Source organism: Schistocerca americana, chromosome 2 (assembly GCF_021461395.2).
Source record: "Schistocerca americana isolate TAMUIC-IGC-003095 chromosome 2, iqSchAmer2.1, whole genome shotgun sequence".
Lineage (NCBI taxonomy): Eukaryota > Metazoa > Arthropoda > Insecta > Orthoptera > Acrididae > Schistocerca > Schistocerca americana.
The window spans coordinates 771,250,826-771,271,018 of NC_060120.1; the positions used below are offsets into that span (position 1 = coordinate 771,250,826).

A 20,193-nucleotide genomic window follows, 5' to 3' on the forward strand; every position below is an offset into this window, starting at 1 on the left:
GCTACGTTAAGTTATATCTGTCTGGATTGTTTCACTAATTATTTTATCATTTTTATGTAATATTGTTGGCTCCTTAGACTTATAGTTGGTCCGTGTCCGTAGCTGAGTGGTCAGCGCGGCTGAGTGCCATGCAGAGGACCTGAGTTCGATTCCCGGCACTGCCAGGGATTTTTCGTTGGTGGGAGGACTGGGACAGGGTGCACTCACCCTCCTGTTGCCAACTGAGAAGCGACTTGACAGAGTAGTAGTGGTTCCAGGTCCAGGTTGACAACGGCCGGGAAAGCGGTTTTTCTGTCTCCAAGCCGCTCATTTCCGCATTCAGTGACGCCATTGGCAAACGATGACACGGCGGTCGGTCGGTTCCGACGGGCTCGCCAGGGACTGTAGACGGAGTTGAGCTTGTACTTGGGTATGTTGTTATTGGTTATCTAAAGTTGCCGCAGTAGGGTTTCACAATCGCATATTACCACTTACCCACTGCTTTTTAATAATTTTAAAATTTAATTTGCTGTTTTACTGTATTCAGTTTTGTTGCTGCGAGAACTTATAAAATTTTGTAATCTCAGAATAGTTTTTTCCTAATTGTAAGTTTTTACTTAACTGCGTTTTTATATAGATGCATATTGGTTAAATATGTGCACAGTAGCGATACCCAACGCGGTTACGACACAAATATATTTTTGTGGCAAATGTATCTTAGTTTGTTATGAGCGGTAGCGCTGTTCACACAATGACTTCGCAGGCACTGCAGTTAGCAATTTATGTTTAGTTATGTTCGACGAAGCCTATCTGATTTTGTTTGTCTCTCTTGACTATGCCACCCTGGCTTAATTATACTACTGGCCATTAAAATTTCTACTCCAAGGAAAAATTCATATGATAAACGGGTATTCATTGGACAAATGTATTATACTCGAACTGACATGTGATTACATTTTCATCCAATTTGGGTGCATAGATCCTGAGAAATCAGTACCCAGAACAACCACCTCTGGCCGCAATAACGGCCTTGATACGCTTGGGCATTGAGTCAAACACAGCTTGGATGGCGTGTATAGGTACAGCTTCCCATGTTGCTTCAACACGATACCACAGTTCATCAAGAGTAGTGACTGGCGTATTGTGACGAGCCAGTTGCTCGGTCACCATTGACTAGACGTTTTCAGTTGGTGAGAGATCTGGAGAATGTGCTGGCCAGGGCAGCAGTCGAACGTTTTCTGTATCCAGAAAGGCCCGTACAGGATCTGCAACATGCGGTCGTGCATTATGCTGCTGAAATGTAGGGTTTCGCAGGCATCGAATGAAGGGTCGTAACACATCTGAAATGTAACGTCCACTGTTCAAAGTGCCGTCAATGCGAACGAGAGGTGACCGAGACGTGTAACCAGTGGCACTCCATACAATCACGGCGGGTGATACGCCAGTATGGCGATGACGAATACACGCTTCCAATGTGCGTTCACCGCGATGTCGCCAAACACGGATGGACCATCATGATGCTGTAAACAGAACCTGGATTCATCCGAAAAAATGAAGTTTTGCCATTCGTGCACCCAGGTTCGTCGTTGAGTACACCATCGCAGGCGCTCCTGTCTGTGATGCAGCGTCAAGAGTAATCGCAGGCATGGTCTCCGAGCTGATAGTCCATGCTGCTGAAAACGTCGTCGAACTGTTGGTGCGATCGAGACGTGGCTGCACGATCCGTTACAGCCATGCGGATAAGATGCCTGTAATCTCGACTGCTAGTGATACGATGCCGTTGGGATCCAGCACGGAGTTCCGTATTACCCTCCTGAACTCATCGATTCCATATTCTGCTAACAGTCATTGGATCTCGACCAACACGAGCAGAAATGTCGCGATAAGATAAACCGCAATCGTGATAGACTACAATACGACCTTTATCAAAGTGATGGTACGCATTTCTCCTCCTTACACGAGGCAACGTTTCACCAGGCAACGCCGTCAACTGCTGTTTGTGTATGAGAAATCGGTTGGAAGCTTTCCTCATGTCAGCACGTTGTATGTGTCGCCACCGGCGCCAACCTCGTGTGAAAGCTCTGAAAAGCTAATCATTTGCATATCACAGCATCTTCTTCCTGTCGGTTAAATTTCGCGTCTGTACAACGTCATCTTCGTGGTGTAGCAATTTTAATGGCCAGTAGTGTATATTAGAACATGTTTCAAACAGGTATTCTTTGTTACATTTTTAAGCGCACCTATGAAAGCAGTACTTTGCCATAATTATTGTTCAAGACGTGGATTGTCCATTACGTGTATTTGTTTGCCTCCTTTTTCTGAAGATGGTCACCACTGACCGAACTCGTTAGTCTGACGACAAAATTTTTGTAGTCATAGACTGGAATAAAAGAAATTCAGTATTAGAGGAGGCATTTTCTCGGTACTGAACGGCAAATGACTGATGAGGAACCCTTGGATTGTATCGCACTGTGCAAACGCGCAATGCCTTTTTATTATGTAGGTGCGTCCAAGTTACTTATGTAGAGACTTCTGCGTCTGCTGTTTCTTGAGGAAGAAGACTTGATAACGTAAGCAAATTCCGTGGAATTCGCTTAACTACTGGAAAATTCCCTCGTAATTAAAGGTCAACATTATTATGCTCTTTCAATTTGCTTTTCTACCCTGTGTTGGAGAGACATCCTTCGGCACACTTTCTTTCGCTAGGAATTAGAGCGAAGCCAACTGAAGCAGCGTCGTATTACCATTTAAGCGGCCAATGGAAACGCTTCTAGGCCACCTAGGAATGCGGCGCTACCAGAGATTCAATCGCTAGACTTGCAGCATAGAAAGTGCCTTCTTACACTTGAACGTGTCGATCAGCGATTCCCGAGGCTTGCGTGCGCCGTTACTGGCTTTGTATGCGCAGATGTACAGTGGAACTGCAGCGGCGCTGGACGGCCAAATGAATATGTACATGAGTGGAAGGTGTGGAAGGTGAAAGCGGAGCCTTACGTGATGTGTTTTTGGGCAGTTATGTGCTGTTGATTCTTTTCTGCGGCCGACATCTTTGAACACCATTTATGCGATTGTATTCGACCTGTTGGTTCGAGGTGTGATGGTGGAAAGCTTCTCATGTGTAACGTTAGGGTATCCCTAGTTCGTGGTGGCGCAGTGGTTAGACACTGGACTCGCATTCGGAAGGACGACGGTTCAATCCCGCGTCCGGCCATCCTGATTTAGGTTTTCCGTGATTTCCCTAAATCACTCCAGGCAAATGCCGGGATGGTTCCTCTGAAAGGGCACGGCCGACTTCCTTCCCCATCCTTCCCTAATCCGATGAGACCGATGCCCACGCTGTCTGGTCTCCTTCCCCAAACCAACCAACCTATCCCTAGTTTACTTCCGTCGAGTCCTTTGGGAACAACATATTTATCGCCACCACATTTCATACGGTTATTTCAAATTTTTTTTTACATGAATAGGCTAAGCAACAGAATACACAATCGACTGAACATGGAGTACAAACACAGTTTGACGCTCGGCAGCATAATCAGTCGTGTATGTTACGGAATGAAGTCCTCTTGTGTGGGCTAGAACCACTCTTGTCATCCTTGAGAATTGAGAATTACCACTGGCACTTTAAAATTAGTACCAGTTCCTTGGCTTCATGTCCTGTCTAAGAACCCTTGCTACACTTCAGACGACAACGGTAGGGCTGTGTTTGTACACGACCAGAAGTGTTCGAACAGTTCCAATTCCAATGGCTCTGAGCATTATGGGACTTAACTTCTGTGGTCATCAGTCCCCTAGAACTTAGAACTACTTAAACCTAACTAGCCTAAGGACATCACACACATCCATGCCCGAGGCAGGATTCGAACCTGCGACAGTAGCGGTCGCGTGGTTCCAGGCTGTAGCGCCTGGAATCCCTCGGCCATTCCGGCCGGCTCGATCAGTTCCGTCACACTTCGGGGAATGTCGGGTTCCGTTCGGTCTTTTGATCGGCCTGCAATTTAGTGACTTTCGTTGGTACTATCACAACTACGTATATTAGCGTTTCTTTATTCACTATGGATTTTAGTAATAAAATTTTCTGTGAGACACGGACTGAAATATCCCCTAGGGTGCAGGTCATATGCAACAACGGCAACTAATATGTAAAAACAGCATTGCAGTCATGATTCTGTCCAATGTTGTTACTAATTCCAATACGGGTCTTCCTGCTGTAATTTCCACCTCGCAATTAAAATTTCTATAATTTATTAAGATATGTTTCGTTTGTTCGGCATTTAATTCTGGATTGTTTGATCTGTTGCTGGCTTGTTTCAATCTAATTAAAATATGGTAAAGTTTTTATTTCTTATTCTAAAACGTGTATGTGAACAGGGATTGAATTATCCATTTGCAACCTAGTCGTTAAATCATTAGCGCCTCTAGAAAACTAATAAAGTTTTTTACTTGGTTCAATCACGTAACATTTTTTGGAGGACAACATTTTTGTCTTTGTCTGTTACATTTACTTAAAAATCAACACAAGTGTATATAACTGAAGAGCCAAAAAAAAAAAAAAAATACTGGTACACCTGCCTAATATCGTGTAGGGCCCTGCGAGCACACAGAAGTGTCACGACGTGGCATGGACTGGACTAATGTCTGAAGCAGTGGTGGAGGGAATTGACACCATGAAGGAATATGGGTTGAGAGTAAACCGGAGAAAGATAAAAGCAATTAGAAATAGCAGAAAATTGGTGATCACGAATGAGATCAGCGAGAAATTTAACATCAGGATTGATGGTTACGAAGTCGATGAAGTTAAGTAATTCTGCTATCTTGGAAGCAAAAATACACTTGATGGGTGAAGCAATGAGGACATAAAAAGCAGGCTAACGAAGGCAAAAAGGGAATTCCCGGCCAAGAGAAGTTTGCTGATATCAAAGATCGATCTTAATTTGGCGAAAGAAATTGTGAGGCTTCATTTGGAAGTAAATCACGGACAGTGAAGAAACTAACAGAAGAGAATCGAAGCGTTCGAGGCTGTGATGCTATAGAAGACTATTAAAATTTAGTTGGACTGATAAGATAAGAAATGAGGAGGTTCTCCGCAGAATCGGCGAAGAAAGAAACATATGGAAAATACTGACAAGACGGAGGGGCAGGACAATAGTACATATGTTAAGACATTGGGGAGTAACTCCCATGGTGCTTGAGTTGCAGAGAGTAAAAGCTGCAGAGGAGGACGGAGATTTGAATACATCCAACAAACCCAGAATGAGATTTTCACTCTGCAGCGGAGTGTGCGCTGATATGAAACTTCCTGACAGATTAAAACTGTGTGCCGGACCGAGACTCGAACTCGGGACCTTTGCCTTTCGCGTTCAAGTGCTCTACCATTTGAGCTATCCAAGTACTACTCACGCCCCGTCCTCACAGCTTTACTTCCCTTCCGCCAGTACCTCGTCTCCTACTTTCCAAACTTCATAGAAGCTCTCATGCAGACCTTACAGAACTAGCACTCCTGGAAGAAAGGCAAAGGTCCCGAGTTCGAGTCTCGGTGCGGCATACAGTTTTAATCTGCCAGGAAGTTTCACATCCAACAAATAATTGAACAGATAATGATACTGGTAGTGTCTCCGCCACACACCGTAAAGTGGCTTGCGGAGTAAATGTTTAGATGTAAATCAATCATTTCTTGAAAAACAAAATTCTTCCACATCGAGGCTTAAATTTAGATAGCCCGTGTGGGATCTCGACAATCTCTATCAACCTATTCCTTCTCATTCAGAGTGTGCCGCAGATCTAAACTTACACTGCTGGAGAAGCCACTGCGCGTTGGACTGACACAACTTCACTGGCTACTGACACGACGATGCCTGGAAAAATCTACACCCGTCTCGGCCTCAACAGATTCAAGCATACAAGAAGCAAAAATCTCTTTATAAATTGGAGGTGCTACGCAGTCCTGAATTGGATTGTGGCGCAGTAGAGCCAACAGCAGACTACATTACTCGTGAATGTCAAAGAAAAAGATATCAAGGAGAGTGGAACGACTTCATAAACGACTCTGTAAAGTCAATTCCATGATTAACCTACGACAACTTAAATTATGGTGGAACTGTGTAATTGGTAACATCTCCAAATGTTCACATGCTGTAATTTTATACTAGTAATAGCTTAGCGTTCGCCGCTCCGCTCGCGTAGACTGTATGTACTGCAGAGATTTTTATTTAATCGAATTTTTATGTCGTTCACAAACTGCAACACCTTCTAAACTTTTCACGCTAATTAAGGCCATATAAGCATGTTCGTTTCCGATTATACTTCTGACCACAAAGCGATTCTGGTAGGTGGAGTCCAAACTTTTTGTTAATCAAGCCTTTTGAGTGCCCTAACAAATATTTCTTTAAGTATAATCAAGAAGTGAAATGCCAGTTTTCATAAATTCAGCTTTAATTTTTTTTAATGTAACGAAATATTTCATTAAAAATGTTCATTCCCTACTGCCTAACTTAGCGATTGAATGTCCAGAAACATCGAAACATGTACACTCCTGGAAATTCAAATAAGAACACCGTGAATTCATTGTCCCAGGAAGGGGAAACTTTATTGACACATTCCTGGGGTCAGATACATCACATGATCACACTGACAGAACCACAGGCACATAGACACAGGCAACAGAGCATGCACAATGTCGGCACTAGTACAGTGTATATCCACCTTTCGCAGCAATGCAGGCTGCTATTCTCCCATGGAGACGATCGTAGAGATGCTGGATGTAGTCCTGTGGAACGGCTTGCCATGCCATTTCCACCTGGCGCCTCAGTTGGACCAGCGTTCGTGCTGGACGTGCAGACCGCGTGAGACGACGCTTCATCCAGTCCCAAACATGCTCAATGGGGGACAGATCCGGAGATCTTGCTGGCCAGGGTAGTTGACTTACACCTTCTAGAGCACGTTGGGTGGCACGGGATACATGCGGACGTGCATTGTCCTGTTGCAACAGCAAGTTCCCTTGCCGGGCTAGGAATGGTAGAACGATGGGTTCGATGACGGTTTGGATGTACCGTGCACTATTCAGTGTCCCCTCGACGATCACCAGTGGTGTACGGCCAGTGTAGGAGATCGCTCCCCACACCATGATGCCGGGTGTTGGCCCTGTGTGCCTCGGTCGTATGCAGTCCTGATTGTGGCGCTCACCTGCACGGCGCCAAACACGCATACGACCATCATTGGCACCAAGGCAGAAGCGACTCTCATCGCTGAAGACGACACGTCTCCATTCGTCCCTCCATTCACGCCTGTCGCGACACCACTGGAGGCGGGCTGCACGATGTTGGGGCGTGAGCGGAAGACGGCCTAACGGTGTGCGGGACCGTAGCCCAGCTTCATGGAGACGGTTGCGAATGGTCCTCGTCGATACCCCAGGAGCAACAGTGTCCCTAATTTGCTGGGAAGTGGCGGTGCGGTCCCCTACGGCACTGCGTAGGATCCTACGGTCTTGGCATGCATCCGTGCGTCGCTGCGGTCCGGTCCCAGGTCGATGGGCACGTGCACCTTCCGCCGACCACTGGCGACAACATCGATGTACTGTGGAGACCTCACGCCCCACGTGTTGAGCAATTCGGCGGTACGTCCACCCGGCCTCCCGCATGCCCACTATACGCCCTCGCTCAAAGTCCGTCAACTGCACATACGGTTCACCTCCACGCTGTCGCGGCATGCTACCAGTGTTAAAGACTGCGATGGAGCTCCGTATGCCACGGCAAACTGGCTGACACTGACGGCGGCGGTGCACAAATGCTGCGCAGCTAGCGCCATTCGACGGCCAACACCGCGGTTCCTGGTGTGTCCGCTGTGCCGTGCGTGTGATCATTGCTTGTACAGCCCTCTCGCAGTGTCCGGAGCAAGTATGGTGGGTCTGACACACCGGTGTCAATGTGTTCTTTTTTCCATTTCCAGGAGTGTATATATATTTCTTTTGTTTTAAACCGAAAAGTCAAATATCAATTGTAATAGATGTAGCGTTAGTTCTTTAGTGCTTACTTATTTTGAAAAAGCTTTCACCCATGTTTTACCGTTTTAGAAATGCTGAAACACATATTTTTTATTTTCTAACTGAGAAACCAAATACCAGTTTACGTAGTTCTAGCTTCGAAATTCCTTTAATAGCGACATACTTCCAAAAAGACTTTCATATCCTATTTCACTCCCTTAGGAGTGGAATTTCGGAAATCCCTTTTTAAAGGATGCCTACAGTATAAGATACACGCCATCCCCAAACTTCAAGCTTCTATCCCTACCGGTTTGGGCTGGGCAATGAGGAATAAGTGAATCAGTCTGACACTATTTCACCCCCTTAGAGGTTGAATTTCCAAAAACTGTGAAACACCTATTTTTTCATCTCTAACCGGGAAGCCAACCACCAGTTTTCAAAGTTTTAGCTTTAAAATGCTTTCGTGATGAGATATTTTCATTAAACGCTTCACCCCCTATTTCATGTTCGTATAATCTCCTCTTTCACTCCCTTAGGAGTTGAACTTCCAAAAACAGTGACATGCGTGTGTTTTATTTCTAACAAACACCCAAATACAAAGTTTCATAGATTTAGCTTTAAAATTCTTTCATAATAAAACATTTTCATAAAAAAAGCTCATCCTCTAGTTTCCAAAAACACTGAAACACGTATTTTTTGTTTGTAACCGAGAAGACAAATCCTAATGTTCAGAGATGTAGCTTTAAAAAATTTTTAGTAGTTCTTTAATAAAGACATTTAAAAAAAAACTTTCACCCGCTATTTAAGGCCCATAGGATTAAATTTCTATAAAAATATTGAAACACTATTTCTTTATTTCTGACCAAGAAACCAGATACCAATTTTCGTAGCCTAGCTTCAAAATTGCCCTAGTAGTGTCATTTTCAAGAAAAACCTTTGATCCCTATTTCACCCCCTTATGATTGGAATTTAGAAAAATCCCTTTCCAAACGAAGCCTACAATATAAGATCCACACCTTCTCCAGATTTCAAGTTTCTGTCCTGAGCGGTTTGTGCTGGGTGATGATGAGTCAGTCAGAAATTTTCTTTTATGTACAGAGACTGTTAATACTTGCGAATGGTTGACATATTTCTTACATTTCTGGTTTACACGTCACATTTTTCTGCAGTTTTCCCCTATGCTAAATCATAAATAAAATAAATTAAATAGAGAACACAAGGGCAACATTTTGAAATTTTGAAAAGAGAATTTGGAGAAAAGGAATGATGCTCCACTTGCAAATGCAACGACGATACGTTTTTATTACAAGTATGTTTGCTTGGAATTCTCAATGTCACGTATTCATTTTAATGTATAATTTTGCAAACTCTTGTCTAACATTTAATGCGTACACACACGCTACACTAACTTGATTTGCAGCTAGTGCTTCATGTTATTGACCTAATAAGTCCTCTGTAGTAATCGACTAAGTTGCTTAGTAGTTATCATGCTCTGTACGTTGCTGCCGTTTACATAACAACAAAAAGAGCTGCGTCTGGAGTCGTGTTTTGACCAGTAAGCGTGGACTGCTGATGAACAGTGTTGCATAGTGCTCAGCGATAAATCGCTGTTCTGCATTACGCCATCTGACCAGCGTTAGCGGTATGGCAGCGAGCTGGAGAGGACCCTGCGTCTCCAATGTTTTGGAGATGCACAGCTATGTTATTGTTGGTGTCTTGCCATGGGGAGCCATCTAGAATGACTTCATGTCGCGGCCGGTAGTGTTCGAGGGAACTGTGACGGCACAAAGGTACATCACAGGCACCTGCATGTGCAGGTGTTTTTAGCTTTCAAGCGACAGTATTGTGGTGCCAATTTTCATCAGGACAAAGCTCGTCTACATATAGCACTTGTCTCTATGGCAAGTCTGTGTGATGTTGACGCACTCCTGTGGCCAGCAAGATCATCAGATCTGTCCCCAATTGTGATATCATCCAGACATCGCGATGCCACACCAAAGTTGGCAACACGCATCAATACCACAGCTATCGAGGTCTCACTGGAGCCTGCGAATGGGAGGCATCCCTGAGGACCACACCCTCTTTCTCTGCACAGCAGTGCACTCACACAGAGGTCAATAAAGAGCTGAGTATGGTAGCGCTCTGCCTCAGTCTGTGACCTTGGCTGAAGCAATCAACATCATCGAGTGGGACTAAGGAATTATTCAAGTCGCAGATGGAAATGTACTTCCGTAAATGTTTAAAATTGTACGTCAAAATAACAGTTTTTTTAAATTAGTGCATCCAGTGATGCCTTAAAAGTCAGCGACAGTTGTAAATTGTGAAGCACTCCTGTGACAAAGGATTGTATCAAGTTTAGTAAAACTTCCTATCATTCATGTAATGAAGTGAACTAATATTTCATGTGTTGTAGTCCGATGAGCTATTCAGAGAGCACTCAAAGAATCCTCAGTTATGGCTAGGCGCTTGTAGTTTCGTCGCCATAGCGCCGATAAACCATACGTGTGACCACCTTGGACGTCAGCTGCATCCTGCTACCAGTATCCAAGATGTTAAGGAGCATTTGCAACAGGTGTGAACCACCTTGGTTGAGGAGAAGATACAACGGCTTGACACCTTCCCAACCCAAACAGCGCATATATCCAGGTAAGAGTGGGGTGCAGCGCGCTACTAAATAAGAGGGCTCTACTGCCAAGTTCTTTGCAAATTGGACCAGATGTTGTAATCACTGCTATAACACCACACATTCCTTTTCATCCTCTCTATCTGGATGCTTCGCTTTTTGTGTCAGTGAGTGTAATATGCAGCAAGTTATGACCCAAAGTGTAGCAAACGTGGTGTATGCACAGATCATGTTAAAAGACGCAAAATATTATGTATATGTACAGTTGATCCGTTATTTTCGAAGGAAGGAAGATTATAAAAATGGTTCAAATGGCTCTGAGCATTATGGGACTTAACTTCTGAGGTCATCAGTTCCCTAGAACTTAGAACTTCTTAAACCTAACTAACCTAAGGACGTCACACACATCCATGCCCGAGGCAGGATTCGAACCTGCGACGTAGCGATCGCGCGGCTCCAGACTCTAGCGCCTAGAACCGCTCGGCCACCCCAGCAGGCAAGGAAGATTACAGTTTAATGTTCCGTCGACAGGACGAAGTCATCAAGACGACGCGCATTTTCGATTTGGAGAAGAGATTCGGCCGTGTCCTGTCGAAATGAACCATCCTGGCCTTTAACGGATGTCGGGGACGATCAGCCGGGGACCTGAACCTCCCCCCCCCCCCCCCACTGTCTCCCTGCCCTCTGCTCCCCCCCCCCCTCTACCCCTCCCCCCCCCTCCCGGCTAGGAGCCGCAGTGCTACCCATTGTGCCACCTCTCACTTTCACTTCACTTTCAAAATATCATTAACTACCACGATAAATAATGAAAATGCGATATGAGACGAAGATGTAAAAGTTTCATGTTCTTTAATTGAGTCGTTTTCTAAAAATAAATATAGAAATATTTACTCAGCGGAAAGATCACACTTAATGGTAATTTCGTGATGGTTCCCCAAGTTAATGTTAACCATGCCACTGCTCCCAGTGTTGTAACAGTTCTGTATCCTTTCCACACGATACGTCACTGGTGACAGAACTTCCTCGGAAATTTTGTTTCTGTCGCTGGTCAGTGTTGCCTGATACTGCGCTGTGTGAATGTTTCCTATACATGGACGAAAGTTCTGTTGGATGGCAGCATGTTGACGGTTGCTCTGGTGCTAAGGCAGCCTGACTCTCAAAATCACGGTAGCCTACTTATAGGTAGGAATCAAGAGACATATCTATTCCTCCAGTGTATAAGTCATATTATGACCTTGAGGGCAAAATAAGAAATGTGACTTTGTTGCACCACTATCCTCTGCTACACAACATGCGGTTACTTGTGGAATAACATCATGAATGTAGTATAGTTGACGCATGTTCCACAGTTCAACTGTAGACAGGCAAAGATAAATTACATCCGCTAGGGCTTCTGTAGTAAAATACTGCAGTTTTTCCACATTGTCACGACAGTCAGCATATATAGATTAACCCATATGCAAAGTTAGCAGCTACATTGGTAAACGAACAAGTCAGAAATGCCAGATGTTGGTTGACGGGCAAGTTTATGACATTTTGTTGACTCTAATATCCTGCTGAGGTCTGCGCTGGGATATTGAAAGCACACTCTTAAGATTAGAGGAAGACAACGGACGGAAATGGCTGTAGAGCTTACTCAGAAACTAGTGCTTCATTAATTGGGATTGCATGTAAGGCTCAGGGTTTAACCGCATATCCACTTCCCTATGTGCACTCATGAGATTTAAGCGCATTTACATTCCTAATGGCTTGAGTGGTGGAGAGCATATGAACTTTCCCGTGCAGAGTGCTTCGCAAAGGTGCGGTCTTCATGTAAATCCATAATCTATACTGGTGAGTCGAGAAGGGATGCAATACTACGAAATCTATTCGTTCCGTAGGATTTGCTCGAGTGGCATCAACGATTTTGATGACAACACTCGCAAAGAATTGCTTCATTTATCGTCGAATATTTTTGTTGGTAAAGTTTCAAATCACCATTTTGCCAATTTTAAGTTAATGATACTGTGATGGGTGAAAGAGTATGTAATTCTTGGACAAATCATTTAACTATCTACGGCCCAGAAAGGAATCAATAATTATTTAGTGAAAAGCACCGTGAAAATATAAGTGCGCAGAACTGGAGGAAAACATGACACGAGATATTAAAGCTTTAAGGAATAAGGCAGAATTGTATCGTAGCAACTTAAGTTCTTCAGTGTTATTGGAACATATGGCTTTACGAGAAAACGGATCTCCTTTGAAATATATCTAAATTTCATCGAGAGAGTAGGATACCTAGGAAAAACAATAAGTGGACTTATGCCTTGGGTGTCTAAGATACAAAATGGTCAATTTACCGTTCAAAAAATGTTCATAATCGTATACTTACGATGTATGCGAGAGAGACATCTACAACTTTCGGCCTATATCCCCTGTTTTGTTTGATTGACTTCGAAATATTCCTTGAATTTGTCAAGTATGACAGGTTAGGTTATCGTAGAGCACCACCAATATTGCTTTCTTTCTCACTTGCTTATTTAATAATATTTATCATTTCCTACCCCTAAAGTTAGAACGGGTTGTGGAGTGAATTACTCACTGAAGAGTCAGGGTTCCGGCCAAATATCAGACGACCTGGTAGTGGTACAGAGGGAGCGGCAGTCGGTAATATTTGGCAGGGGATTTTGTGTGCTGGCATTTGCCTTAGAACCAAGGGAAACCTCCCGAAAGCCCTGATCGGAACCGGGAGATGGAGACTATTTTTAAATTCTGAAACGATGTATCCCAGACTAATAATATGAAATCTAGTTTATGTCAATAAGTACTTCGTACGTGTATTCAGATTAAAGCCGATGTTTTGTTCGACGTGTATCGACACCAGCGTTGATATTCCGCCGCCGTTGATTCTCCTGCACCGCTGGAGATTCTACTCAAGGCGAGCAATTAAAACTGTCGTAAATGTTTATTTCAACGCACGTCCTATTCTCGCAGTAAAATGTTAATTTTTGGTATTTATTATGTGTACCAGCAATCATGACGACGTTTTATGGTTAAACTCCAGGCCGATGTCCAATATGTTTTGTACTGACGGTGAATCGACATAGTTTCCGACAACTGAAGTTAAATTACTCCGATTAAACTTACTGTGCCTTTTCTCGCTCTTGGGCACCTCATCCTTCAACGACATTGGCGATCAGTAGCGAGTTTAGTTGGTAACTGTATTAAGTAGTTCTTGTAGATCTTTCAGCATGGATGCAGGTAAGACAGTGTCATCAGCATATCTGAGCTTATTGATGATAATTCCAGTAACCACCACTCCTTGAAAATTCTCATCTAAAGTACACTGAAGAGGCAAAGAAACGTACGTCTGCCTAATATCGTGTAGGGCCCCCGCGAGCACACAGAAGTGCAGCAACACGACGTGGCATGGACTCGACTAATGTCTGAAGTAGTGCTGGAAGGAACTCACACCAGGAATCCTGCAGGGCTGTCCATAAATCCGTAAGAGTACGAGGGGGTGGAGATCTCTTCTGAACAGCACGCTGCAAGGCATTCCAGATATGCTCAACAATGTTCATGTCTGGGGAGTTTGGTAGCCAGTGGAAGTGTTTAAACTCACGGAAGTGTTCTTGGAGCTACTCTGTAGCAATTGTAGACGTGTGGGGTGTCGCTTTGTCCTGCTGGGATTGCCCAGGTTCGTGCGAATGCACAATGGACACGAATAGATGCAGGTGACCAGACAGGATGCTTACGTACGTGTTACCTGTTGGGGTCGTATCTAGACGGATCAGTGGTCCCATATCACTCCAACTGCAGACTCCCCACACCATTACAGAGCCTCCATCAGCTTGAACAGTCGCCATCTGACATGCAGGGTACATGGATTCATGAGGTTGTCTTCATATCCGTACACGTACATCCGCTCGATACAACTTGAAACGAGACTCATCCGACCAGGCAACATGTTTCCAGTCATGAACTGTCCAATCTCGGTATTGACGGGCCCCAGGCGAGGACTAAAGCTTTATGTCGTGCTGTCATCAAGTGTACGAGAGTGGCTCTTCCGCTCCGAAAGCCCATATCGATGATGTTTCGTTGAATGGTTCGTACGCTCTTGTCGATGGCCCAGCACTGAAATCTGCAGCAATTTTCGTAAGGGTTGCACTTCTTTCGCATTGAACGGTTCTCTTCGGTCGTTGTTGGTCCCGTTCTTGCAGGATCTTTTTCCGGCCGCAGGGATGTCGGAGATTTGATGTTTTACCGGATTCCTGATATTCACGGTACACTCGTGAAATGGGCGCACGAGAAAATCCCCACTTCATCGCTACCTCGGAGATGCTGTGTCTCATCGCTCGTGCGCCGACTATAACACTACTTTCAAACTCACTTAAATCTTGATAACCTGTCAATGTAGCAACAGTAACCGATCTAACAACTGCGCCAGACTTGGTGTCTTGTATAGTCGTTTCCGACCGCAGCACCGTATTCTGCCTGTTTACATATCTCTGAATTTGAATATGCCTATGCAAGTTTCTCTGGCGCTTGAGTGAATATCGGAAAATCTTTACAGAATAGACTGTAAAAAGTAATGTGGAGTGTGGAATGCAGCCCTAGCGAACTCTTGTTTTCCGTGACTTGTCAAAACAGCGATTCTGTGCTCAATCTAAAGCATTGGCTGAAGTTTTTCAGCGAGGATAATCTTCTACGTTTTGGACCACGTCTGCCGTCAACGTTTCCTTGAAGTATTAGTCGCGCAAGTTGTATTTGTTCTTGCGTATTATATGGCCAATGATTTCGAGCTTTCTTCTCTTGACAGTACTAAGAATTTACCTACCTCCCAAACTTCACATGAGAGCTTCTGTAAAGTTTGGAAGGTAGGAGACGAGGTACTGGCAGAAGTAAAACTGTGAGGACGGGGCGTGAGTCGTGCTTGGGTAACTCAGATGGTAGAGCACTTGCCCGCGAAAGGCAAAGGTCTCGAGTTCGAGTCTCGGTCAGGCACACAGTTTTAGCCTGTCAGGAAGTTTCATATCAGCGCACACTCCGCTGCAGAATGAAAATCTCATTCTACATTTAAGGTGGTTCAAAGTGAACAAGATACCAGAGCTTGACGGGATTCATATTAAATACAGTGTGGATTTCGCCATTTACCTAACTCATGTTTACGGAGAATCTCTTGGGCAGCTAATAGCATCGCGTGACTTGAAAAAGAGTGAAGGTTACCCCTGTTCATGAAAAGAGCATATGCACAAATTTAAATACCGAGATCACTGACGTCTGTCTGTTGCATCATCCTAGGGCACATTTCAAGTTAATACATAATGACGTTCCTGGAGGAATAGACGCGTGTCTCAAAGAATCAGCACGGATTCAGGAAAAAACCACTCGCGTAGAACACAACTTGTTTCATTCCTATACGATGTATTGTGAACAGTAGATGAACATGAGCAGGCGAGTTCAGTCTTCCTATATTTCCGATAGCCACGTCGCTATTGCAGTCCAGGTCATTTCAAAGAAAAACTTGGACTTTTTGTTTTTTTTGGGTTGTAGCTATTTTCGTTTTTTCATCGGGGTCACACTTTGATAACGAATTTGATAAACGTCCCCTATCGCTCTGCTGCAGAGCTTTGACGTTCTTTGTTTCGAGCCTACGTCTCCCTTCATGTCGTAATTGCTGTTAAGGATTCTAAACTTCCGGAATTGTATATACGCTAGCTATCCTGGATGTGGCTGACCTTATCTTAATCTTGTATCATTTAAACTGTACTGCTCTAAGAGAAATACTCAGTTTTTTTTCAATCATGGCCTGTTACAATGACAAGAAAAAATATTACAGCCACTTGGCTAATATCGTGTTGGTCTACCATTGGAACGCAGATTCGACAAGTCCTAAGTAGGTTTCCGGAGGTACGTAGCACCTGTTATCTACGCAAAGATCAGGCAGTTCCCCTAAATTTCCGGCCGATGGTTTGTGGGTCCGCAAATGGCTCCCAATAGCGTTCCCAGATATGTTCCACTGGGTCCAGATCAGTCGAGTTTGGACATGAGTGTGAATTTACTGTTATGCTCTTCACACCACTGTAATACGATTCTGGCTTTGCGATACGGATAAGTACTCTCCTGGAAGATGCTGCCGTCGTCGGGGAAGACAGGGGTCCGCAATAATGCCAATGTGGTCTACAGCTCCAAGAGAAGAATACTAGCATCAAACATAGGCCTTAAATTGGGGAAGAAATTTCTGAGAATATACGTTTGGAGCACAGCATTGTATGGTAGTGAAACATGGACTGTGGGAAAACCTGAAAAGATGGGGATCGAAACTTTTGAGAGGTAGTGCTGCAGAAGAATGTTGAATATTACGTGGACTGATAAAATAAGGAATGAGAAGGTTCGGCGCAGAAACGGCGAGGAAAGAGTACGATATATGGAAAACACTGACAAGAAGAAGGGAAAGTATGATAGGACATCTGTTAAGACATCAGGGCTATAACTTCCACGGTACTAGAGGAACTGTAGAAAAACACAGGAATTGGAAAACATCCAGAAAATAATTGAGGAAATAGGTTGCCAGTGCTACTCTCAGATTTGTTCGGTTGTACAAGTACATCACATCTACCGATTTCCGACCCATTCGGATAATTTCTTCGTGGTGCGTCTTTTTTTGTCTTAGAAAGTATTTTAAATAGAATATTTCTTCCTTTATTCCTTTTCTCAAGAGCTTTTGCAGTTTCTGCAGTAGTTTAACAATTTTCATCCATTAAGGGGATTTATGGCAACCATTATTTCACGGAAGAATTATTTCATCGAAGATCCGCTTTGATTCGGCTTTGTGAGAATGGTTAAATTATACCCAAGACCAAGTATCGTCTGTCTATTGTTGTTTGTTACAGTAAAGAGATGTTTGTAAATGTGTAATAGTTACGTAAACGTTTGTGAAGTATACAAACCTTGGATAATCGTTTGGAGTTCGTTTGAAAGACACCTGCGGTATCGGATTCAGCTTTTTTAGCGCTCTTTCTGTTCGAACGGCTAGAATAAGGTGGCAACATTATTACCTTTGTACTTCTTCGATTAATAATATGCCCTTGAAAGATATGGTGCTTTTATTTAACGTTATCACAGTTCCTTGCCCGAAGATAGTTTCTTAAAATATTTTTTGCAGCATTTTGTTCTGGTGAGCGTCGAGTTAAGCTGCAAGTTTCTAATATGGCGATCGTATTGATCGGACGCCATTGCAGCAGCCTTAAATGCACATCGTATGTTCAATAACAGAAAATGAATTTATTCTAAATTCTTCACATGAAGCCCGATACCTTCTTAAGAATCGTTGCGATGCAAAGCCCATACAGACATTTTAAATACCGATATTTCTTCTCGTGGCCGTGCATCGACATGTTAGCAACGAGCCTGAGGTCAGTGACTACGCCAGTTTCGTCCTTAGCTCATGCCGTTAAGATAATTCCGCTTTTTCTTCTTGCTACTAATCAAATATGTTGGGCTGTCAAATGAAAACTACCACAACGGGACCATAGAATGGATCCATTCAGAAGTAATCACCACAGGCCACGAGGGCAGCCGCGTGGTCAAGGGTTCCTTGTACGGTTCGCGTGGTCCCCGCGTCGGAGGTTCGAGTCCTCTCTCGCCCATGGGTGTGTGTGTTATCCCTAGCTTAAGTTAGTTTGAGTTAGATTTAGTAGTGTGTAAGACTAGGGACCGATGACCTCAGCAGTTTGGTCCCATAGGAATTCACCACCAAGCATCATGCAATCACCACACTCGATAAGACATTTATCCCACTGGGAGACGAGAGGATCAGTTCTTGTTTCGTAGAACCAAGTCGGCCGCTGACGGATCCACAACCGCACCCACTCTTGTACTTCTCCTCTGACTGAAACCGACGCCCACTCACGTCTTTCTTCAGGTCGCCAAAGACGTGAAAATCACACCATGAACGATTCGGGCTGTACTGAAAATGTTGCAGTGGTTCCCAACGAAATCTCTGAAGCGTAGACTTCGTCCAGTTGGTAGGGCAGGCGTGGCGTTATCGTGTAACTTCGACTACCAGGGTCCTCTGCTGATCGAATTCCTCGAGCGTGGAACCACGATCAGTGCGCAGCGCTATGAAGAGCAGAAACTGCGACAAACGATAAAGTCAAAATGGCCAGGAATACTGTCGGACGGACTCATCCTGTTACACGACAAGCCGCCCCCACACGAACGAAGGCTACGCTTCAGCGATTTGGTTGTAAAACACCGCAACATCTCCCGTACAGCCCGTATCGTTCACCTAGTGATTTTCAGTTCGTTGTCGACCTGGAGAAAGACGTTCTTGGACGACGGTTTCAGTCGGACGAGGAAGTGGGTGCGGTTGTGGACCCATCAGCTGCTGACTGCGTCCTACGAAACAGGACTTGGTCCTCTCGTCCCCCGAGTGGTGATTCCTTTTGAATGGCACCATTCCATCACCCCATTGTGGCGGGTGTTCGGTTTTTATTTTACTGCCCCTTTATAGAACGAACCTTTAATATTCAGTCTAAGAGAAAGAGGAATTATAGAAGGGCATCTTTTTGTATCTTGTGGAGGTGACAACGTCACATTAACTGCCAGTAAAATAATTTTCATCCGAGGATCGAGGTCAAGGCTTTTAGCATTGTACGTAGCTGTTTTCAACTGTGTTTAATGGGAATGCAAGTGCAGCCGCCTACTCACCAGTACCACGGCGGTTCCTCTGCAGGCCATACTGAAGACGAGTTGAGTACTGCGAGTGGTCGTTCTGCGGAGTGTGGTCGCGTGGCCTTGTGATGTTTGCCCCGGCCTTGGACGCGGTTTATATAGGTGCGAAACACGCGCCCTGCTCCACTGGCGCAGAAAGGGAAACAGCGCTTTTACCGCCACACTGCTGGCACTCGGACTCACCGGCCGAGAAATCGCCACTCTGCGGAGAAAGCAGCGACCTTCACAGCGCAGACGCAGGTCAGGGGCCTGTCCACAGGAGCCAGGGGCGCATGCAGTTCCAGATCCACATCCAGATAGCGCACGGCGAGGTGTGGCCTGGAGAATTCGCGACCTCCCGATATGGATGCTGGCTGGCACTGTACGCGCTGGGAAACGTGACCGGGCGCTCATCTCTATAGCAAGGACCGGCAGGGACTCCAGCGCATGGGCTCTTTTCGGTTGTTGTGGTCTTCAGTCCAGAGACTCGTTTGATGCAGCTGTCAACGCTACTCTATCCTGTGCAAGCTTCTTTCATCTCCCAGCACCTACTGCAACCTACGTCCTTCAGAATCTGCTTAGTGTATTCATCTCTTGGTCTCCCTCTACAATTTTTACCCTCCACGCTGCCCTCCAACACTAAATTGGTGATCCCTTTATGACTCAGAACATGTCCTAACAACCGATCCCTTCTTCTAGTCAAGTTGTGCCACAGACGTCTCTTCTCCCCAACGCTATTCAATATCTCCTCATTAGTTATATGATCTACCCATATAATCTTCAGCATTCTTCTGTAGCACCACATTTCGAAAGCTTCTATTCTCTTCTTGTCCAAACTATTCATCGTCCATGTTTCACTTCCATACATGGCTACACTCCACACAAATACTTTCAGAAATGACTTCTTGACACTTAAACCTGT

At 44.5% G+C, this 20,193-nt stretch overlaps 1 protein-coding gene across 1 annotated transcript in view; it reads right to left on the minus strand.

Annotated features, from left to right (window-relative positions):
- LOC124589437 (postacrosomal sheath WW domain-binding protein-like) overlaps positions 1-19,344 on the minus strand; it is a 32,378-nt gene extending 13,034 nt beyond the window's left edge. The window contains exon 1 of the mRNA XM_047131553.1: positions 19,269-19,344. Within this exon, the coding sequence (XP_046987509.1) occupies positions 19,269-19,298 (30 nt within the window). The 5' untranslated portion in view covers positions 19,299-19,344. The remainder of the gene's footprint in view (positions 1-19,268) is intronic.
- Positions 19,345-20,193: the final 849 nt, after the last annotated feature.